The sequence below is a fragment of the Notamacropus eugenii genome, chromosome 7, assembly GCF_028372415.1.
Source record: "Notamacropus eugenii isolate mMacEug1 chromosome 7, mMacEug1.pri_v2, whole genome shotgun sequence".
In the NCBI taxonomy this organism is placed as follows: domain Eukaryota; kingdom Metazoa; phylum Chordata; class Mammalia; order Diprotodontia; family Macropodidae; genus Notamacropus; species Notamacropus eugenii.
The window spans coordinates 30,129,561-30,153,710 of record NC_092878.1 but is presented as its reverse complement, the minus strand read 5'-3'; the positions used below and the strand labels follow the sequence as shown (position 1 = coordinate 30,153,710).

The window sequence follows — 24,150 nt, the reverse complement described above, 5'->3', positions numbered from 1 at the left end:
AGGCTGGAGCAGAATGTATTATGCTTCAGCTGAAGTAAAAAAAAGCAAGGACAGCAGTCCTGATCTCAGACAAAGTAAACATAGATCTAATTAAAACGATTTACTAGAAGGTTCCGGGAAGGAAACAGGAACAGACAGTGGCCCAGGAATATGCACCTGATCTCCATCTAATCAGCCACAAGTGGATACAACAATAACAAAGTTAATCAAGCTACCCAAAAGACTGCCTTTTAATACAGGCTTGACAAGGCTTCCTGAGATTAGCTGCAGAGAACACCGATCTTACCTAAGCTAATGTCTGCGGCCTTGGTGAGGGGTGTTACTGGCTCATATGGACCAAGCCCATACTGCTCCCTCAGTTTGTTCCCTTGTTCCAAAGATAAGATAACTGCCATTCGCTTGTACCATTTCCTTTGGCCCTCTTTTTCAATACTGTATTATAATTCCCCAGATTCTTTTCTGTGTCCTTTTACCACGCGTGGGAAGAAAATAAAGGAAAGCTGTGGTCAGTGATGCCATCCCACGTAGTCCATTACTTGTGTCCACTCTGTGCTCTGCCCAGTGAACCTAAACCAGCTGATTCGAACACTTGAAAGCTGGGCTATGACTACACACGAGTTGTCACAGCTAGTGTATTACCAGCCAAAGTGTATCCAACTACCGCACTGGAGGTGGGGGAAGGAAAGTTCGAGGGCGTCAGAAAGAGGGTTCTGGGGTAAGAGCCACCAGTTATTTCTCAAGCCAAACACTGCTGGCTTTTTGATGGCTCTAATAGTTCTCTTGAAATTACGATGTGCTGTAGAGTAGCTGATGTAACTCATTAATCCTTTTTAATTTTGTTTTTTTTTGGGAAGTATATACCTGACATTCAGATTTGGAGTGGGCGGGCACCTGGAGAAAAGGGGAAACTGAGACAAGCTGGTACGAAGCAGAAATGTGTCTTTCCTGCTTGCTCCTCTCTCACTCTCCTCGTAGTCTCGTTGTTTTAATTCTTTTTTTCCTTTTCTTTTTTTTTCTTAACAGTACTTTTTCCAATTACATGTAAAGATAGTTTTCAAGACTCATTTTTGTAAGATTTTGAGTTGCAAATTTTTCTCTCTCCCAGACAGCCAGCAATCTGATACAGGTTATACATGTACAATCATGTTAAACACACTTCTGCATTAGTCATGTTGTGAAAGAAGAATCAGAACAAAAGGGAAAAAACACACCATTGCTCTAATTCTGACCCAGTTTCTTAGGATAAAGAGTGAGTATGAACAGAAACTGGGAGATCTGGGTTCTAATCATGATTCTATCACAACCAAGCTCTGTGAAATCCTCAACACCCTCATAACAATCCTTGGTTTGTCAATAAGCCTGTAAGCGTACGCCAATCGTGCTTGGTTGTTGGGATGTTAATTGGAGAACAGGGTTTCTAACAAAGGATTCTTCACACCACCTCATCCTCAAACCCATGATCAGGAGAACCCGTTTTGTTCTTTTCTACCGGCCTGTGTTCCACTATAGAGCTGGAAAAACCAACCTCTGAAACCCAAGGAGCCGACTTTCAGAATCCTGTATCACAGGCTTGAGACAAATGTCAGAAACAAGAGAGAGAAAGTAAGACTGAGTTCTGCTCGTCAGCATAAATTTCTTTACAATCCTTCCTGAGCTCCACAAAACTACAGAACTCAACAAGAGAAATACCAAGTTTTAAAAGAAACACCAGCAAGTCAAGAATTAATCAGCCAGAGTAAGAGCTACATAATACTTCATAGACTTAAAAAAGAAACAAAAGAATTTAAAAAACAAGCCACTGGTACTGACTTGTAGAAATAATTCTGAGAGCTCAAAGGGATCGAATTAAATTATTTTCTCCAGGATTTATTCTGGAGACAATATATCTTTGGTGTTCAAAGAGCTAAACGCGGACCTACAAGAGCTATTTTCGTACCTAAAACCAAGTTTTCAGAATTTGGTACATATATCTGGAACATATTTTAGACCAAATTTTTGGTGTTTGTTTTGTTTCACATATTTGGTAGAATTCTTTCAGTCGCAGAACAAAATTTTTTTAAAAATGTAACTCTTACTAGACATCATCTTTCTAAACTGCCCTGCCATCAAGAACCATAAGATGAGCAAGCCTGCTCCAGACTGACAAGAGCAAGCAATAGAAACTCAAGATTCCTAATCATAAAATATTGCCTGAGTTCTCAGAAACAAAATAATTTTTTCCTCATCATCTAAAGGAAAAGAAAAACTCTGAGAAAGGTAAACTGTTTCTAAGTAACAAATGAACAATATCTTACTACCAGTTTAATTCAGAAAGAGGAAACAATGAAAGGCATAGAGCAGAAAAGATTCTCACTGCTACCCCTCAGAAACTTGTACCCTGGAGGGGAAGGAGTGAGGACAGAAAGCCAGTTCCTCAAACCAGACAAAACTGGGTATGTGCACTTTTGCATACATGTGAACACCCGCAGGCATCAGTACAACTTCTTCCTAGGAACAGTTACTTATCTGATTTGTTTCAGTTGCAGTCATCTGTCTGGTTTTATCAAGACAGACAGTAAATAAAAAAGGAAGCAATCAGAGCGGCTAGTTTTGGGTGAATGATTTCTGACCGGACCCTAATGAATAGTCAGGTTGGGGGGACTTTTCAGTAACTGATGAAAGCACCCCACGTATCCAAGGACACACTGAGCTATTAAAAACTTTGCTCCTTTCATTACCTGCACTGAAATATTCATCCTCTGAAAGGGCTGTCACTTCTGTCTCCAGCGGAATCGGCTCAAACAAGAGAATGTCTTTGCCCAACACATCACATTCATAGCCATCATCAAAAAGGAGCTTATACTTCCCAGCTCCAACATCTCGTGTTATTTTCCCAGAATAAAAATAGCCATTGGAGGACCACTTGGCTACAACGCGGAGCCCTACAAAGCTGTTTCCTGGAGAGGAGGAGTCGAGGCCATCAGATGGGCCAGCAACAACCTGCAAAGGAATCTCTGGAGAGTCGCTACGGCGTAAACCTCCAGTACTGCCATCTGCTCGTTTGTTGGCATCTGGCATACGGGGTACAATGCGAGTGAAGGGTTTATCCTCCGGCGAGACACTTGTTGAGATATCCTCGACACCAAGAGGGCTAGGCAAAGCTGTTTCTCTGAAAAGGAAATGTAGAATGAGGAAGTGAGAATGAGATGAATGAATTAAGGAGGATGCACATTAACTTCTCATTTCCCTGCCTCAGAGAAGGAGCGGAATGATCAGCCACGGATTCTGAAGTCATGAGTCTGGTCTTCCAGCTGCTCTCACCTTTACTCACATCATCTGGCAGTCCCTACACCATCCCCTCTTCTCTCCTGGCACCCCATACACTACTCTCTCCTCCTCCTATTTTAATGAACAAAAACCCAACGAAGCACATCTCACACTGCCCAAATACCTGGTGCCAGTCGCCCGAGAAGGAGGGCGGCCCCGTCGTCCTCTGCCGCGAGGTGTGACGGGACTCTTTCCTCCCTGTCTGATGCCAAGGCCGGCATCGCCATCCTCCTCACACACCGATGCCCCTATCTGAGTGACCCCTTTTCTAGCGCTGCAGAACAAAGGCAAGTTAGTCGGAGGCCACCTATTAGGGAATTCTCATGCCAGGCTGCAGGCCTGGTCAACACGTACCAGCCCCTAATTCAGTGATAAGCTAGCGTATGAGTCACATCTCAATCATGAAATGGAAGGGAGTAAAAACAGAAAGGAGGAAAACAGTGAGCTTTATTCTTGTCTATGATGAAGCTAAATGCCTCCTAATCAATCTTCTGAGCACAAGCTTCAAACTCAGCAAACCTCCTTCTATTTGTCTTGCCTTCCTGTCCACGACAGAATCTGCATTAGAAAGTAAAGAACCCGTGTGAAGTCATCACCCCAAACCTGTTTTACTTCTCATAAAAGCAAAAGACTTTGGAAGTGAGAAAGGCAGCATGGTGCAGTGGGAAAGCTCTGGATCTGGCATCAGAAAATCTGGGTTTGAATTCTCGCTCTGCTACTTACTATCTGTATGAACTTGGGTAAAGAACCTAATTTCTCAGGCCTCAGTTTCTTCATCTGAAAAATGAGTGGTTTGAACTCTATACTCTTAAGGTCCCTTCCATCTACATCTCTGTGATTCTATGGTTTCCAAGGCAGTTCCTAAGAAGCAGGGAAAGAGTCACAGGAATAGCACACCCCTATCATGTCCATCATATTCCTAATATTCACATACCTCCTATGATTTGCTACTAGGAGCCCATCAGGGTCTCTGGCCTATGAAGGAAGGTACTTTGCCAGCAGAATGAGAGTGACAGGCTCACACTGATCCTCCAGCAGTATCTTAACTGATCAGCTAAAAGTACCCTAAAGAAGCAACACCTACTGTAACAACCCAAAAGCAAGGGAGGAAAAGAGAACTCATTTAGTCTGGGGCAAGGGGGTGCTGAGGGCTGGCGAAAATCTTCCGAACTCTCTTTCTGCCATTCCCATCATTCCCCTTTCCATAAGTTACATCAGCCTCCTCATCCCACATTAAGCCCATGTCCCTACCTCTGGATACAATATCTGCACCTCAGTTTTCCTGGGCCTCCACGTGTGCTGGGTAAGGCAAAATCTGCAGATTCTGTTGCACTTGTTTTCCCTTTGCCAAGACCAGCTCCCTTCCCTGAGCTGCTACTGCTTTGTGCAACTGAGAGGCCACTGCTTGCCCCACTTGACATCCGGTTCAAGCTGGATGCCTTCGAGGAAAAAGAGCTGATGTCCCCCAGGTCTCCTGAGGAGCCGCCTGTCTGTGATGGAGAGACTTCAGTCTCACACTCTTGACACTCCACCACTGGTTCCTCAGCCTCCTGGAAGGAAAAAAGAGAAAACAAAGTTGAGGAATGATATTAAGACAGTGCATTTCAACTGACAAATTAGGTTAAAATGAGTGACACCAAAACTTAAAAATGGCAAAAAAGATTCAGATTATAAAACTGGGTTTTAGTCTAAGATCACAAGGACTCTTTTTAAGAAGAAGAGGATTTAAAAAGAGAGGGGTCTGGGAAGATGGCAAAATAGGTCAGAAAACTTTTGGCTCTCCAAATTTCCTCCACAAAAAAGGACAGAAGATCACTTGATAGCAGCAGAAATAAAGACGGGATGTAAAGCAATTATTCTTCTAAGATAATTTTTTTTAATTTTCTTTTAAAAATTTTTTTAAATTAATTTTAAATTTTCTACATTCACTTCCGTAAGTTTTAAATTTTCTTCACTTTCTTCCCTTCCTCTCTCTCTGTAATACGACATGGGCTCTACATATCCATTCCTATTAAACCTGTTTTCACAACAGGCATGTTGTATAGAAGAATTAGAATAAATGGGAGGAACCATGAGAAAGAAAAAAACAAAACAAAAGAGAGCAAATAGTCTGCTTCCATCTGCATTCAGACTCCATCACTCTTTCTCTGGATGTGGCAGCACTTTCCATCACGAGTCTTTGGGAGTTGTCTTAGGTCCCTGGCATTGCTGAGAAGAGCCAAGTCTGTCAAGGTCAGCCATCACACATTGTTGCTGTTACTGTGCACAACGTTCTCCTGGTTCTGCTCCCCTCACTCAGCACCAGTTCCTGTAAGTTTTTCCAGGTTTTTCTGAAGTCCTCCTATTCATTATTTCTTATAGCACAGTAGTATTCCATTACATTCATCTACCACAACTTGTTCAGCCATTGCCCAATTGATGGACATCCCCCCAAGGTCCAGTTCCTGGTCACCACAAAAAGAAGTGCTATAAATATTTTTGTACATTTTCCCTTTTTTGTGATCTCTTTGGGATATAGACCTATTAGCGGTATTGCTGGATCAAAGGTATACACGTTTGTGTAGCCCTTTGGGCATAGTTCCAAATTGCTCTCCAGAATGGTTGGATCAGCTCACAGCTCCACCAACAATGAATTACTATTCCAACTCTCCCACATTTTCTCCAACATTTATCATCTTCCTGTTTTGTCATGTTAGCCAATCTGATAGGTGTGATGTTGTGTCTCAGAGCTGTTTTGATTTGCATCTCTCTGATCAATAGTGACTTAGAGCACTTTTTCATACGACTATAAATAGCTTGAATTTCTTCCTCTGAAAACTGCCTGTTCATATCCTTTGACCATTTATCTATTGGGGAATGATATGTTCTTATAATTAGACTCAGTTCTCTGTATATTTTAGAAATAAGGCCTTTATCAGAGACACTAGTTGTAAAAATTCTTTCCCAGTTTTCTGCTTCCCTTCTAATCCAACCTCCAGGAGCAGAGGTCCCACCTAAGTAAAGCGCACATCTCCAGGCCAACTACACAGAAATTCACAAACAAGTCCTGGGCGCAGGTGGGCTAAGAAGTAGCCCCAGTTTTAGAAACTTTCATCTTAAGACCTGTTCTGGCGTGGGGTGGGGGTGTCTGAAAGCTGAATAGGACCTTAAAGGACCTACTACTGCCAAGGGACACCAAGCACAGCTGTACTGACCAGATGTGTCCCAGACTGGCTGCAAGGAGGAGGAGCTAGCACACACCTAGTGACTGCAGTAGCAAGGGGCAGGGACCCTGTTGGCTGTGGGCACTTGCAGGACAGCAGAATACCTGGCTTCAGTTCCAGGGCAGAAATGACAGCTATAGTTTACAGCCACCCGAGGAACCAGAGGGAGCAAAATCATGTATGGCTTAGGAGTGGAGAGAAGAGCTCTAGGGTGGGTCCCATGTAACAGTAGGAAAGATCCGAGGCTTGGGGCAGCATTCCCTGTACCTTGGGACTAGAACGTGATTGCACTGACAGCGGCTAACAACAAAATAAAACAATCAATAAATGAATGAAATAAGTAAAGAAAGGAGAAAGAACTCAAGCACAGATGATTACAATGGGGATAGAGAAGATCTGGGTTACTATTGAGAAGAAGATAATGGAGCTAAAAAAGCCACTCCTATTTTAATGAGAAACGTCAAATGGTCCCAAAAAAAGAGTTCTTGGAAGAACTTAAAAAAGGACTTTTTTTAAAAATCAAATAAGAGAGATTTTAACAAGATAATAACAAAACTGCTGTTTGTTTCTGTCCACTTCTGAACTTGTTTCTTTCTGCGTATCGCTCTGATGTTTCTCCCCGTATCTCACACCTTCTCCCACTTCTCAAAGTAAGTGTTCCAAAGCCCCTCGTTGGAACAAATAAGTACAACCAAGGAAACCTAGCCATCACACTAGCCACCCCTGATCCTTCACCTCTAGTTCATCCCTCCTCTACAAGCAGCATGAGGCACACTCACCATTAGTCTTCTGAAGTCATGATCAATCTCTGCATTGATCAGAATCCTTCAGGCACTCCAAGCTGCCCTCCTGGGTGTTGTTGGAGCTACTGTGATACCCACTCTCCTACTTCTGCTCATTTTATTTTGATTCAGTTCATTCAAATCACCCCAAGTTTCTCTGAAGTCTTCACATTGGTAATTTCTTATGGGTGATAATATTTCATTAAACCCATACAAGAATTTGAGCAAATGGCTAGCAGTCGAATCATTAGTAATATCAAATGGTGGAAGGGAATGTACAGTTTGGTGATTTTTGGTTACAGTTCCTTGTCTACAAGCTCCTGTTTCCCTTTTGTCTTTAGGACAAAATGTAAACTCTTCTCTTAAGCACTTAAATCCCTTTAAACTTGGCACCAACCTAGTTTTTCAGGTTTTTTATGTGTTATCCCCCCTTTATATATTCAGTGGGTCAGCCAAACTGACCTTACTATTCCCATATGTGACATTCCGTATGACATCTATTTACTTCTGACCAGAACACACAACACCTCTGTCCTTCCACTTCCTAGGTGTCCCTAGATTCCTTCAAAGTTTGGCTCAAGCACTAATTCTTACACAAGGCTTTTCATGATTCTCTCCAGTTACTAGTGCCTTTCTATGCCCCTCACCTCCAACTATCATGACTATTATTTTATAAAGAAGTTTAATTAATGTAAACTAATTGCTACGAGAACAAAAGATGCCAGAAAGTCCCTTAGTCAGGGAACACTTCACTCACTTTACTGCCTAGGAGAGAGAGACAGAGAGAGAGAGAGAGAGAGGGAGGGAGGGAGGGAGAGATCGCAAATGAAAACGAATGAAAGAGAAAGGGAGGGCACAACCAAAGGCAACTCTAATCTAAATCATAAACTCATTGTAAAATCTTATCAAAAGGATTATGGATGATTACAAGTAGTTTCACATCATAAAGCAGAAACAGTCAAAAGTCATTCCAATCATGTCTAAGGTTGAAAATTGAAGAAAACAAGCAGAAGAAAAAAATGAAAAACAATCTGCAAGGATTTTTATACCAAACTTTCTATCATCAAAGCAGCAGAGTCTTAGACTTAACTCCTTAGTATCACAATCCCAAACATGCTCATAGGGAAGACACGGATGGAACTAAAGAGGACAAAGATGGACACGCACCTGAAATAGACCAAGTGCACACAGAAGACACAGTCACGTGCAAGAGTCAAGGAGATTCTAAGGTGTGGAGAAATCAATTCACAGGGTGTATATTTAAGTGAAGGTATCAAAGATGTGGGGAAAAATCTTGACCCTTATTACTATCAAATAAAAAAGACTAATTTAATCCTCTCACTTTACAAATGAGGCCCAGAGACGTGAAATGACCTCCCCAGGTCGGCAGAGGGAGCTGGCGGCAGAGCCAGGGTCTAGCCGCGCCTCAGGGCTCCTTCCATCACCCCCTGATTCTCTCCCTTCACGTAAACAGAACAAAACAAGTACCAGACAATATAAAAGTAACTGATAAACACCCTTTCAACATGAGAAAAATGTTAAACATCCTCTGCTGAAAAAGGTATATTAAAAAAATACACACAGTACAAGTTTTGTTTTGTGAAATGCAAAATCCTTTATTTTGCTGTCCTGCAATCCATACCTCAAATCTTGCTAGGTAAAATATAGCTAGAAGTTGCAAAAAACTTGCATATGGCAAACAACACTGAACTTGGAATCAGAAGACCTAAGCTTGAGCCCCACCCCCGTGGACTCACCCTTGAATCTAACCCTCCTCGTGTGTAAAATGGAGACGATCATCTTTAAACTAGTCGGTTTATTGCTATAAGCAGCAGCAATACTCTAAGTATTACTGGATGTTAGAAATACAGTTTTCAAGCCAAAAGATAAAACGTTAAAATAATTACTGACTATAAGAATAATTCAAAGAATATGAAACAGGGTATTATTTTAATTAGTGCAACCATTAACAATATTATTCATCAAAATACATATGTATCAGTGACAATCTGCTCTGAGGAGCCCTGGACCAGGACATTTAAGCAAAAACACCAGGCTATAGATCAGGTTCCATCGATCAAAATTTATATTCCTTTGGGCAGAGCACCCACCAGTAAGCGTATGATTCCCTATGTGGATGAAGGAAAGAGGGAGAGAAGGAAGGAAAGAAGGAAGGAAGCTGCATTGTTCAACTGGAACTGGCCAGTTGAGTCCCTGGCTCCAGAGGAAAAGAGTGGGGCTGGTGACTTTGCATAGCCCTGATTCACTTAAATCCAAGTCATGATCTCACCTCCTCATGTCATGATCCTCTTTGGGAATGAAGGACAAACAACAAGGATCTCAACAGCTTCATTTATCTGGTAAATGACTAACAGCAGCAACAGTACACCAATACCTTAAATAAGAATTTTCTGGTGTGTGACTTTACAGAGAATATGCGGCAGCTCCTCACATTAGTTTCCAACAGTGGTGAGCACTGGCAGTAACAGATCCCTATTTAAAAAACTGCATAAGGTAGCTTCATTCTCCAAGAGGATGCACACTCCTCCAAATGCCCACTAGGGGAAGTTGAAGAAATCCTGCTGCATTGGACAGAACATCTGAAATGGAACCTCAGCTCTGCCACTTATTACCTGTGTCCTTGGCAAGTCATGTAACCAATCTCACTGTACCTCAGTTTCCCTATCTAAAAGATGAAGGGACCTCTAAGTTTCCTTGTTTAAGGCAAGACAACAGGGACAAGTTTACTCTGTGATCACTAAGGGGAATTAAAATGATAGAAGAGTGTGTCCTTTGGCTGCTCATATGACACAAGTCTTCAATGGCCTCTAAGGTGAGTCAAAAAGGTCTTCAATAATTCCTGTTGTTTTCTTACCTATGACAACCTTCTTTATCTATTATCTACTAAGGAAATGTTACTATAAGGGCTTCTACTTCTACTCTTAAGATGTACAAGGATTAATATTTCCATTTTACAGATGAGGAAATGAGGCTTAGAGCTAAGAGATGACTTGTACAAGATAACACAACTGGTGAGTATTGGAGCTGGAACGCAAACCCAGGTCTTTTGACTCCAAGTTCAATGTTACTTACATCTTACCCTACGGGCCCTTCCTGAGACTCCAATATACATGTTTTCTGGGGCAGGTATGGGGAGAAGGAATGAATCATCTGAAGTGACCATAGTCTAGAAGAGGATGTGAGTTTCTTCATTCCTGAAGCAAGACTAACATGATAATAGAAAATCATCCAATGTTGGATATAGAACTATTATTTTTTTCTGAAAAAGCACCCAAGTGAATGCCTTAGATGAAGTGGTAGACTGTCTCAGTACAGCTCTCACAGATACAGGCACATGGGTTGAGAATTTTAACTGGCAGAGAAAATCTTCAAACAGAGAGTGAGGGTTCCCTCCCTATCCCTGAAGAAAGTAACTTAGAGGTGGACAGGCGACTGGCATAAAACCTGAGAAGAGGTCCCAACAATAGGCAGCACAAGTGTCCTGTTAGATCTATGTGGGGAAGGTTCAAGAAGATGGAAGCAGAGCCCTGCACCCACGGGGCTGGGACATCACTCAGACTGCAGTGTACTTTATGGAACTGGACAAAATAATAACGATCGCTCAAGAGAACAAAAGGTCTGAAACCTTGTGGAAAATAACAGGGAAGTGTAAGAATTAAGAGGACACAGGCATCACCACAGAACAAACTATGTTCTAAATAAGTAAACCTGAAAACTGTCTTGGTCCTGATTCAAAAGAGAAAGGTAGGTAAGTGATACCAATCAGACACAGAAATAAGTAAGTACAGCAGCCTAGCAGTCCGTAAAGCCAGGAAATCAAACTAGTGGGTAAATAACTCAGTAACTGGGCAAATAACATCAGAAACTGATGGAAAAATGGGAAGGAAGTAGAAATTCAGATGATACCAGTGTCTCACATCCATAGCCTACATAAAAAACCACATATAACCATTTAGAAAACAGAAGATCTCTTTCACAACTGTGGCTTGGAGGATGAAAGGAGGGGCAGGGGAGAGCACACTCTTAACCAAATGTGGGTTTGCATTAAATATTCCTGACAAGTCTGATATCAATAGACAGAGAGAACACATGGCATGCTGGGCAGAGCTGGGCTCCGAAGACCGAGGTTCCAGTCCCCGCTGTGAGGCGGATTGGCCGGATGACCCCAGACGAGTCAAGCTGCAGAGGCAGTTTCTCATACTGTTGAAATCACAGGATCAGTCCAAAAAAGAATCCAAAATACACACTGAACTGACTCAAATATATAAGACCAAAAGGCATTCCCAATAAAATGAACAAATACTTTTCAGAAGAAGAAATGTAAATGATCAGCTGCCATAGGAAAGATCACCCCAAATTGCTAATATGGGTAATGAACATCCAAACAGCAGAAACAGCAACACGCAGTCCAACAACATAGATCTTGGCCTTAAAATCCGCTGTGTGTACATGCGGACAAGGGATTGGCCCCTTCTGTGCCTCAGCTAATGGATCTCTACAGTGTGGATAAGAATGTTTCCACTACTACCTAACAAAGCTGTTATGAACAAAGTGCTTTATAAATCTTAATGAAATCTATGGGAGCTATTGTCATTATGAGACAAACATATATATTTGAGGCCTTAATATGATATTTCACCATACTGCGTGTAAAAGTTGAGCATAAAAGCATTAGTTCTTTCAAAGGCTCAATAATGGACCTCTTAACAGATTCTTAAGATAGCCAAAAAACCTGAAAACTATGCTGAGTCTCTAGATACAAAAGGAATAACTTTTCCTGCCCTGTTTCTCCAGTTCTGAATCAGACTCACCAGCAGAGGTTCTAATATGCGATTCCTTCACCATGTCCAATTTCAGCCCGAGCTCTGAGGTAAGTACACAACTTTAACCAGAGCAACAAGTGGCAACGTGATCATTAAAAACTTAGACATTACACCAACCCTGAAGATGAGTCTACGTCAGCTTCCAAAAACATGAACTTTCAGAATTTCACAAGCAATCTATTGCCAACATTCCAAAGCTGGAAGAAAAGAGGCAGCCTAGAGTGGTGAAAAGAGTATTGGCCTCCGTCAGGAGGACCTGTGTTCAAATTCTACCTTATATAAAGGCTATGTGACCCTGAACAAATCACTTAACCTCTTCTCAGGCTCTGTTTCCTCATCTGTACAATCAGGGCATTGGACTTGATGGCCTCTAAGGTTCCGTCCATCTCTATCTAAATCTGTGATTCTCTGACTGACTGGGTGATTACAACAGATGCCTTGTAAAACCGTATAACAACCTGCATATGAATTATAGTGTGATAGTGGATCTAGAGTCAAAGAAATGAGATTCCAATCCTGTTTTATTTCAGACTTAGTACCTGTGCGACCTAAAAGCACTGCCTACCACCAGGCCCATTTTGCCGTCCACAAAAGTACGGAGGTGGATTGGATGATCTCTTGAGATTCATTCCAACTTTAGATCCAATGATCCTATACTAAGGTTTTTAAACGTTATATAAAAATTTTAAACTGTATTTTTAGTGTGCTGCTCCTCATTAATACTGCACACCTGAGAAAGTTTGATAGTCATTTCTAAATCTCTACATTAAAAGAAAAGGTCACTGAGTGGTTAAGGGACAAGTTCAGGGCCACACAGCAGTACCAGGACTGGAGAGGATTACAAATTGGAATCATTAACTTTTAGCTCGTGCGGAGGTCTCGGAGCTACTTCACCCTTTTACTTTCTGATATAAAACATACAGAAAACAAAGCATCAACAGCTGGATAATGGGGACATAGGGAAAAGATAGAATGGTCACAAGAAACCCAAGGTACCATTCTGTTGAGTGAAATTTGTCACTTAAATCTAGTATATTATTACCTCAGTCACCTTTCGATCCACTTCTGTGCCACCTACATAATATACATCAGTGATAACACGTGTAATGAGTGTGCGCACTTCACGTATAGTTCTCATGTGACGACGCAAGACCTGGCCAGGTGGGGGCTGAGGCAAGTCAAATTCTTCTTCTCCCTATAATGTTTAAACAGTAGAACAGATAATTTACACACTAATACAAATGGATAGAACTATAACCCAACCAATTCAAAATGACACAATTGATGGGTTTCATGAAATCAGAATGCAGTAAAACTACGTGAATTAATTACAGCTGGAAACGGATACAAGATTTCTTGCAGGGTTTAAACATTCAGTACATAATCTACTTAACAGACATGCCGTGAAGGTATTACGCCTAAAACCTGGGTTGATGTCTACAAACAAATTTTGAACAAATGAGAATCCTGTTTATAGCTCTATCATAAAGAAAAATAATTTATTAATTTAAATAAAACCTTGTGCCTTTATGAAGGCTAAACATGTGAAAACACCAAGTGAAACTTGGCTCATACTACAATATAAAACATACAATTTTTTTTCCATCCAATTCTGTGCTTTTATCCATGTAGAGAATTCCTGGTACCCAATCCTCCCACACTCACATGCACAGTTGTACCTTGCCATTTATATTCTCAGAGAGTTGTCTGAGGCACGGAGAGATAAAAGGACTTGTTTGAGGTCGCATGGCTGGTACGTGTCAGAGGCAACTCTAACCCAGGCTTACCTGACTCCAATGCCAGTCTTCTACGTACTAATGTCATGTTATTTTTATTAAAAAAATGTTTATTTCTTTTTATTTAATTTTTCTCATTCTACTATGAACTGCTGACACATGAAGTGTTGGTTCTAGAGAAAAAAACCTTCCCCTCAATTGTCACCATTCATTTAGTTTGTCTCCCATATGAAATCTCCAGTGTGGAATGAGTCTTATACTTAGGCAGAAGGACTTTATAAGGTGTCTTTCTAATATGAATTCTGTGATGGGAAATAAGGTCTTGGTAGAGCTGTAAAAAGAGTCAACTTTGAAGTCAAATAACCTAGGTCTGACAACACTAGGTATTTTAAGGCATTTTATCTGTTAGCTTCAGTTTCCTTACGTGTAAGGGGACTAGATGACCTCTGAGCTTTCTTTCCAGCTGTAAACCCTTGATATTTCCCACATTAAAGCTTCTTTCAAGGACGAATCCTAATAGCTTGTAAGTTGCAACCTCTGATGTACATTTGGCAAAACTCCTATTTTATAAGGAGCTACAAAAACTAAAGAATTCAAACAAATAAATTAATCTTCAATATAAACATCACATTATTTCATACTAATAGTCATTTCCTCTACAACATCTCATGTTTATTATCCCATCCTTCCCACTTGCACAGCTTACTTAAACCCTCATCATCCCTCACTAGGACTCTTCCATCAGTCTCCTGACTGGCCTCCCTACCTTGCTCCATTCTCAGACATCCTCCACAGAGCTGTCAACATGATTTTTTCATAAAGCGCAGTTCCAATCCTGTTACCATCTCTCCCTCTGACAGCCAGCATACACCTCAATAAACTCCAACAGCTTCCTATAATCTCCAGGACCAAATAGAAACTCTTCTGTTTGGCATTTAAGGCTCTCTGCAACCTGGTCCCAGCTTAGCTTTCTGTATTACATATCACTCCCCTCCACATGCTTTAAAGTACAGTTAAACTGGCCTTCTCTCTGCTCCTCAAACTTGACACTGGATTTCCCACTCCCATGTCTTTGCACTGACTGTTCTGCCCACCTCTCACCCCTCCACTTCTTAGAATTCATGGTATCCATACAAAACTAAGCTCAAGCACCACTTTTTGCATGAATCTTATCCCAGTCCCTCCAGCTAATAGCACTTTCCCTACCAAGGTTACCTTGTATTTCTTTTGCAATAACCTATTTACGTACAAGTTATGTTCTCCATTAGAATGCAAGCTACTTGTGAGCACAGACCGTCTTTGTCCCAGTATTTCTAGCTCCTAGTACGGTGCCTGCCTGACATAGAGAAGGCATATCAATGCTTGCTGACTGAGCAAATGCTTGTTCAGAACGGTTCACCCTGGCTAGCACTGCTTTAAAGTTAAAAGGATTACACATATCTCTTCAGCTACTCTGAACAAGCATTCATAATATATTCTTTTGCTGCTACTGCTGAAAATGAACTTACTTGCCATGAGGAAAATATGTGGGATGAAATAAATTCATATTTTCTACATTTCATACCTGAAGTGGGGAAAATATGTTAATAAAAAGCTATCACATGAAAACGGGTCTCTAAGAAATCTAAGACAGATTCCAACACAAACACTGAAATTTAAATATATTATTACTCATAAATAGGTACTAGGTAAGAGATTATATTGACAACAGCTGGCAGTTATTATCTCACATTATCTCATCTGATCTTCACAGCCACTGTAGGAGGCAGCTCCTATGATCATCCCCATTCTACATAAACAAGGTTAAGGGACCGGCTTGTATTCACAGAGGCACCAAACATCTGAAGCAAGATCTGAACTAATTTTACCGGGACTCACATCTTAAATCTTAAATTTGTCCTAAAAATCAATTACTAGACATTATCGCCTAAATAAATTCCAGGTTCAGGACTCCATACGCAGCTTACATTTTATATGGAGATTACACCTTTAAGAAGTGAAGAGCCACGCCGCTTGGGCGATCATTTTAGACTCTTCAGATCTTAGGGGCCCTGGGTGGGGCTGGGGCCAACTCCTCTCCTTTTACAATGGAAAGTTAACATCTCTTCTCTGAGCACCTCCAGTTCAGATTAGATTCTTAAGAAGTCCTTCTGTAATGACTGGATTTTAAAAGGAGAAAAAAGGGGGGGAGGGCGGGGGGCGCCAAGAGGTTTTATTTTGCCTTAAAATTCCTAGTCTCCATTATCTTTGTCCCTTATCTTCCACCACCCCCCCCCCCCAAAATCTGAAGTTCCTATAACAGATTAGCTTACAAATACAAATTTGGGAGGTAGGTCTTTCAAAAATCATGCAAAAGTCATACAATAAATATTTTCTTCTGTTGAGAACAACTTACAGTTTATCACAAAACCCTCATGAACGTGAGTGGCAACAATGACAAGACCTCAAACCAAGGTCTTTTCACATTTAGCCATAAGCTTCCTTTCACATACTTCTGTAAATATGCTTGCTCCATAGCATAAACCAATTTTAGTTAACAAAACAACTTCTAATATAACTACATTTAGATTTACTTAAAAATTTAAACTATTTAAGTTGACTTGAAACTTTAAATGCACCATTATCATTCAGCTGAATGCATTTCCACATCCCTTCAATAAATCTACCATGTGGGCACAGTCTTCTTACCCTGATTAGATCAAGTCACCTTAAATTCGACTGAGATATTTACTAAAGCAATGTAAGTGGTTTTTCTCTCTCCTCAGATCTCTCAATCCCATGACTCAGACTGTCTGGTTCCTTCACATCTATAACTTCCTGTACTAGAATCCCCTTCGAGCTTTAAGCAAAGAAGCTAACTCTACCATTACGTTGTGGACATCAGTATTTTCATCGCTTACTTATCAAATTTCTATCCCATCCTTTTTAAAACCCCAATTGTACTGAAGTGATATTACGCCTAACACATACCCATCTTCATACCTTTTACAATCATAAATGCCAGGTAACAATCCTGAGAGGAAGACCATTTTCAGATGCTGCTTATTATTCCTTCAGGACAAATTTTAACTTGAAATCATATCAAACCTGAATTTCGTAATCACTGATGATAAACATCTTTTATAATCAAACACTTGTGCTACTTACAAGAAAAAAACCGTGTGGGATGGCAAGACCCCTACTCAAACTGACTACTCAGAGGCATCTCCAAGTATGAACACAAAGTCCTTTACGTGGTTCTTGCAAGAAGCAGGCGGTCCCTTCACCAGTTTCCTGGAGCAGGGAGGTGTCTTACAAGAGCAGATGCAGGATTGTAAAGCTAAAAACCACAAAACTCCCCCCAACTTAACCTTTAACTCTATTGGTTAATGTTTTGAGCAAGTGGCATATTCTCAGAAATTCCCGATGCAAAGAATCGAAAAAGAAACTGAACCAACATTTCCTTTGTTCTGCAAGGGGTTCTGATTGTACAATGTGACAAGGAAATGGGTTAAGCAGACAAGGGGAGATGAGTGGCAAGTGTCTGAAGTTTAGAAACTCAGGCCTAGGGGCTGATCCACTCTAGATGAGAAGTCTTCACTTTGTCCCACTCAGGAGAAGCCAAGTGACAGCCGCATAAAAACAGACGAGTCAGAGATGAAAGAGGAAAGGACAAAAACACTAACGTTGCTTTCTCATGAACAGCTCTCGGAAAAAGACCTGCCCGAGAGGGAGCAGCTTGGTTTTTCACTCATAAATGGGGAGGATGAGGGCAGTGTCAAAGAAGACACTCTTTAAATGCAGAGAACCTTAGTTCCAGGGGCACAATCCAAACCCTGAGGACTACAGGAGCAAATGAGCTTCCACTAAAACAGACTTCAGTCTTACCCACAATGCACAGCCTTCCTTGGCTTTATCAGCACAGAGAAGGCATCAAAAGAGGAAAAGGACATGAGTCAGGGGCAAAGCTGAGACCAGAAGTCAGATCTCCAGACTTTCAGGTGACTGCTCTGCATGTTCGTGAGGAAAGGGACAGCATGGCAGAGCACACAGAAAGCTGGCCCCAAGTCAGGAAGGCCTGTGTTCGAGTGCTGCCTCTGACACCTAAGTCACTTAACTAACTTCCCATGGCCTCCAAGCAACACTCTATGCCTACAAGCTGCAGAACAGCTGCCCACTGGAATTGGTATATTCACTGAAAGTTCCCTATGCCAATGAAACCATGAGTCTAGAATATATTTTAGGTGAGAAAAGAGAAGCAGTAATTAAATTTTTTTGATCTGAACCAATTAGTTCATTTATATAGGGAACATGCAGTGTACAAATTCCCTCCACTCATACAGACCAACAAATCTTTTTTGATTTACAGCTTTAGAGGGTTTCTAAGGATCCTTAGAATCTAAGAGACTTATCCCAAGGTCACTAAGCTAGAATGTGTCACAGACGGGGACTGAACCCAGCTCTTCCTGACTCCAAGGCAGGCTCTCTAACCACCATGCCCACATACAGCCAAAGCTCAAAAAACGGACCCAAATTATTAAGCTGTAAGATTCAACTAACACCTTAAAGATGAAAACAGGGAAACAGGAGGCTGATATGTAACATCTCCTGTGCCTGGACTGATGGACTTAAAGTGGGTTGAAACTACCATCCTCTTAGTGCTAATACGCTGCTTCAGAACATCACCTCTTTATGCAGGCATTTCAAGCACTAAAGTTTTCTTATGACGACTGACAGGACTTTACTCCTTAAGAGGCATCAGTAAATGAAATGAGCTCCACACAGGAGACCCTGGAAAGCACCTGATGAGGGATTTATGATTAGAAAGAAGCCTTTCCAAAACAGATCCAAAGTGAAGAGGGCCATAACTTCTTTACCGAGGTGAACCTAGATCAGTTTCCATCTGTTTTCCTCCCAAGGATCCCACAGCCACCTAAAGAAATCCTGAACATTTATTTTCTGACTTGTGAATCTAACATATCACCTTCTCTCTCCTTAAAACCACCCAATTTTTAGCATGCTATTCATTACATTCTTGAATTTCTTCCTCCGCCCCGACCATCAGCCCCTGATACCTTCCCACCCACTACAAATCTTCACTTCCTAACTTCTCTTCTTATCCTTATTGTGCTCCTCCTCCAACCCCTTCCCACCAACTTTCCGTCCTCCCTCACACTCCATAAAGAGGACTCCTAGGAACTAGACTAAGACCTGATAGGTGAGGAAGGGACAGGAAGGTATCAAGGGCCACAGTATGAATTATGAAATATTTCATATATGATATGAAATAAAGTGCAGACTGTTCACCTAACCCTCTCTTTCAAGAGAAAGGAGATCTACTTAAACTCAAATACTACTCCGTTTTCCCTGTAACATTACAGATTAGTTATAGCTCTAATATCTCCCACTCCACCTCCATCTCCATTCTTGAGAGACTCCCTGGTGCTCAGTAAGAAACATAGCCCTGTACTGTCAAAGTCTCATCTTCTCCATTGACTAATACATGATTATTAACCAGTAGATCACACAGTTGAGAAGATCCCAGGGAAGGCCCAGGCCTGTTCTTACCTGGCTATGCAAAGAGTCGGTATCATCTCCTGAGACATTTGCAGGTTTCTCAGCATTCCTCCTCTCAGTCTGTACCTTAGCATCTTGTCTCCCAAGGTTCTGGTCAGCCGTGCTGGTCCCCACCTCTACTTGTTCACACGCTCCTTTCGAGGTTTGTGTTGCTACTGAAACAACAGTTGGAGCCCAAAGGGAATGTTCTGTTGTCTGTACTTCTTTGTCACTTGTGCTGGGACAAGTGCTTTCCTCTCGTGTTCCTGGGCTTGCACACAAGACTTTACCGTGTTGATCCCGACTGGTTTGGGATTCTTCCACCACATCCATCTCCACAGTGTCTCCTTTTGGACTGGATGGCACTTGTGTAACAGTCTGTTGTTGTGCGGCTGAGGGAACAGGGGCCTCAACATGAGCAGTGTGCTTGATGGGCTGTTGTTGGCATGGCCAGGGGCTAGGTTCATCCTCCATTTTTTCATCTTCCACTTCTTGAGTGCGTGGGAAATTGAACAAATCCCCCCTGAAACCAACCACACGGAGAGATCGTGTCACAAGTGAACTGGTTTGTCTGAATCAAATCCAAAAGACAAGCCTCCTTACGAGTGCTCCATACCCCCCTTCCATTCCTGTGGTGTTCCCTTAACAGCTGAAGCACACACCATTCCCATTCACCAGGTGAGATTCAAATACATAAAACAGATTCCGCAAACCCGAGTTCCAGTCTTTCAACCAAATAAGAAAATGTGAGTGCCCAGACTACTTCTACCATGTGAAATGCAGAGTGACATTATGACTGTTGTTACTGGTCATTGTGTTTAGGGAGTTTTATATCGTGATCTTAAGTAGCTGTTCCTGTGAAATAAGAATGATGAATTCACAATTACTTCAACATGACAACACTATTTTTGCAAAATGTTTTTCCATTTTTATAGACAAACTCTCAAAACTATTAGCAAAAGAAAAACAAGAAAACGGAAAAAGTTAATTTCTTATCAGTCAACAACAATGTAAGAATTTACTTTTAAAAAGAAGATAAGTCAAAGCACGATTTTTATGCACAAAGTAATGTTCCTCATACTTTGCTGAGTCTAAATGGACTTCTATCAAGTTTGCTATGGGCTCATACTTCATACGCCAATCAAGATATTTGGGGTTTTTCTTTTATTAGATGACATCGTGAAGAATGGGATGACATGGATCAAGGTCATGAAGAAAAAGCAACCACAGATGGGCTGCCATCTGTGTGGCTGAATAAAATACACTGATAAGAACATAGATCCACTAGAATATTTATGAGTTAATCAGCAGTATTTATCAGTTACTAATTCTTCTATTTTTTGCATTACTAACAAAAAATCTGATGTTTGTTTTTGGGAAAGGAGCCCAATTTAAAAGGTATAAGTTGCAGTTAAGTTACCAGCTCTCTCAGCTACAGTGGTCAAATTGAGAAGCATTGATACTAGGTGCCTAACATGTGCCAGCCACTAAGTCAAGCTCTGAGAACACAGCAAAGGCAAGAACAGTCCCTGTCCGCAAGGCATTCACATCTTGACAGGAGAAAACATGCAAAACAGCTATGTACATTCAAGATATATACAGAGTAAGTTGAGATACAGAGAAATTGTAGTTAAGTCTAGGGAGGCGGTGCAATGGACGTAGTGTTGGACATGGGAGTCAGGAGGACCCAAGTTCGAATCCTGCTTCAGACATTTACCAGATGTGTGACCTGTAAACAGGTCACCTAACCTCTCTACAGAACCTACATCATGGGATTGTCGTGAGGGTTAAATGAGATAATACATAAAGAGTTTGGCAAACCTTAAAGAACTATGTATATGGGGATGGTGGTAGCTGTGGCAACCACTTTTGAATAACTTGGCTCTTCAAAAGCTACAAAGATGCTGTTTTTTATCACTCACGGAACATTTAAACTTTCAATAAAATATTCCTTGTCCATGTGGAGTTATCATAACAGACCATAACAGATCAAGGTCAAAATGACAAGCGCAGCTGATATAAAACTGGGATCTATGACTGGTACAAAAGTGTAGAGGGTATTAAAAAGAAACATATAGTAAAGATAGCAGAATGTAAAGCACTATCCCTGCATACATGTGTAATACTGCACTAGAGAACAAAGAGACCTCTGCTCACTATCAGGATCAATCAAATCTCCAACTGTATGGGAACACCTGTTAAACTGGAAACTAGACAGCTGATGGATACCTGGATAATGAGCACATTACTTACAGTCAGGTAAACGTAAAAACTTTCAGGGTTCTATATAAGAAGCCCATGGTTTAGCTATTAACGTAAACATCTAGATTAGGTACTATTAGCATGGGGGCTTTCAAAACAAATACTTAAAAACCAAAACGTTCCTAAAAGTTCTTTGTTAAAACAGGAGCTGAACAACAGAAAGAAATTCTCATTTTCTTGAAATAATGAAGAAAGCTATGAAATTAACTGCATATATTTAACAAAATAACAAAATTCGCTTTCTGTTTTAATTATCTGGGATGTTCTAGGTCAAAGTGTTTTGGAGTTAAAAGTAACTAGGACTGCAGGAAATTGCATTTTGGGTATATATTCACAATCTCAAATACACTAACTATGAACTTTATCTGCTTCATTTCAGCAAATAATGATCAGGAATCAATAATAACCAAAATCCTAATGAGAAAACCAAGTTTCAACATTTCCTTAATACTATTTGATATTAATAAAACATGAAAAAGAAATTAGCATATCTTAAAGCTAAACATGTTTGTTAAGATGGTAGAGGCCAAGGAGTACAGTCCTTTGGACGTCTGCTTGTCATTACAGTGGAACACGCCACCTGATCTTCCCTATTTTCAAGTAAAGCTAGATTGTAAGCACCTAATCAAGCTCAGCTCCTTGAATACAAGGCCTACGTTTCACATTTCTTTTTACTCTTCACAGTAGCTGGTACAGGACCTCGCACACAACACTCAGGAAATACCTGCTGGTTTGACGTGAAATAGAAATAGTGTAAATAATAAGTGAGAAAAGTGACCTAACTGTTTCAATAGTTGCATTCATGAGATAAAATGCCATGAAGAGAACTCTTCTTCAGTGGTTCAGTCAGCCATTTTCTTCACAGATACTTATTAAGTGGGATTCACACTGCTGTACTATTCCCTCTGGGAAGTTTGGGTACATGGTACAAGAACCATCATTAAGGAACTGCACAGAGATCCGAATCCACGTTATATTACTATTGGTTTGTTTTCTTGTTTTCGTCCTCTACATCTATTTACTTCAACGACCCATGACTATTCAACTCATCTCCCGACAGTATGAAAGACATTTATGTTTGTTTTTTGAGAGGTAGTGAATGGAGATCCACAATTATGCAAACAAATTATATTCTTGGCTTCGCTAAATGGCATAAGTAAATGGGGACATCCGTCTTAATTATTTCTGGCAGCAGCGAAGGAGACTTGAAAAGGTAAATGAAAAACCAGAAATCAGACATTAGGTACACCTGGACAATACGATATTTAAAAACAAGTGAACATCAACCAACGACTAAACACCAAGTGTAATACCTAAACTGTACAAATGGAGGCAGTAATGATTAAAAATAAAATAAAAAGTTTCCTAGTTAATGTCCAATGTAGGTTTTTGCTAATACATTAGTCGTATTTTGACTAAGATCCAAGATGCACTATTCCAACAATGGACTTCAGAGTCTGAAGTTATCTGTTCCAGGACTTAGTTATTTTGGAGAATTGCTCCTATGTATGGCAGAGTGTGTCTTTTTATATATAATAACCTTTCCCATTAATTTGCTGAGATGAGATGGAAGAATGCACATGGACTGTCCTGCTGGCATCCTGAACCCTCAGGCCATCAATTCAAATGATAACTGTCATATTCAACAATGATTCTAGTGAGCCATCAGATCAGAGGTGTAGACAAATCATTATCTAACATAACCAGTATCGCTCTAATTCTGTGCTATATTTAGGTGGGATTTGAAAAATGACATTGTCTTTAGATATCTGTATAACTTGGATAAAATACCTTTGGGACACTCAGCCCCATTCAACTATCAATTTCTCTAACACCAAAAGAATTTTTTGCATCTTAGTACAAAATACTGAAGCCACAAGATGCATGTGCCCTAAATGAACATTACAATTGAGTGCCTAATTTATACAGTGTTTTGTTTTTGTTTTTTAACAAAGGCACTGCATAGAGATTCACAGACTGAAGCTAGAACTCTTCCTGTAACTCTAATGGTATCTCACCTGCATTGCTGCATTCAGGTTTCAGGGCTTTAATATCGGAGGAAAAAAAGGCAGTAAAGACAGCGGGAGCGCCAAATGACGGTTCAAACAAGATGCCACGTCTATTGTTTTCGTGACACTTGCTCGGAGATGTTATAACAGGTTCATTAATACATTAACCTTCGTAATATTCTGATCTTATCGACTGGGAAACTAAAGCCCATGAAAATCAACGAATTCACGTAGGATTCTCCAAGTAAATTAATACTGGAATTATCAAAAATAAGTAAGCTCTTTAACAGCCTCACGGTTTAGCCACATAGACATACTCACCTAAATCTCGGTGTTTAGGAATTCTTAAAGTTGACTTAAAGAAACTATGAAAGCTAATGAAGATATCAATATATATGAGAAAAGATTTTCTGCTCATTAAGTATTAGATTCTCGTCCTAAAGAATATTCTTCCTCGTGTTCTTCTATCCTTA

General features: G+C 40.6%; 1 protein-coding gene across 15 annotated transcripts in view; it reads right to left on the bottom strand.

Annotated features, from left to right (window-relative positions):
- LOC140513766 (TP53-binding protein 1-like) overlaps window positions 1-24,150 on the bottom strand; it is a 130,630-nt gene that overhangs the window by 14,166 nt on the left and 92,314 nt on the right. For 10 of the 15 annotated variants that reach the window (XR_011970316.1, XR_011970313.1, XR_011970315.1 and 7 more), the window contains 5 exons: window positions 19,419-19,929; window positions 13,178-13,330; window positions 4,558-4,856; window positions 3,431-3,580; window positions 2,718-3,148 (listed from right to left, as the gene is read on the bottom strand). Coding sequence is in view for 9 of the 15 variants with exons in the window: in XM_072623704.1 (XP_072479805.1) it covers window positions 2,718-3,148; window positions 3,431-3,580; window positions 4,558-4,856; window positions 13,178-13,330; window positions 19,419-19,929 (1,544 nt within the window). In the remaining 6 variants the exon portion in view is untranslated. Of the gene's footprint in view, window positions 1-286; window positions 467-2,717; window positions 3,149-3,430; window positions 3,581-4,557; window positions 4,857-13,177; window positions 13,331-19,418; window positions 19,930-24,150 lie in introns of all 15 variants that reach the window. The other 5 variants (XM_072623705.1, XM_072623712.1, XR_011970317.1 and 2 more) reach the window with 4 other exon arrangements.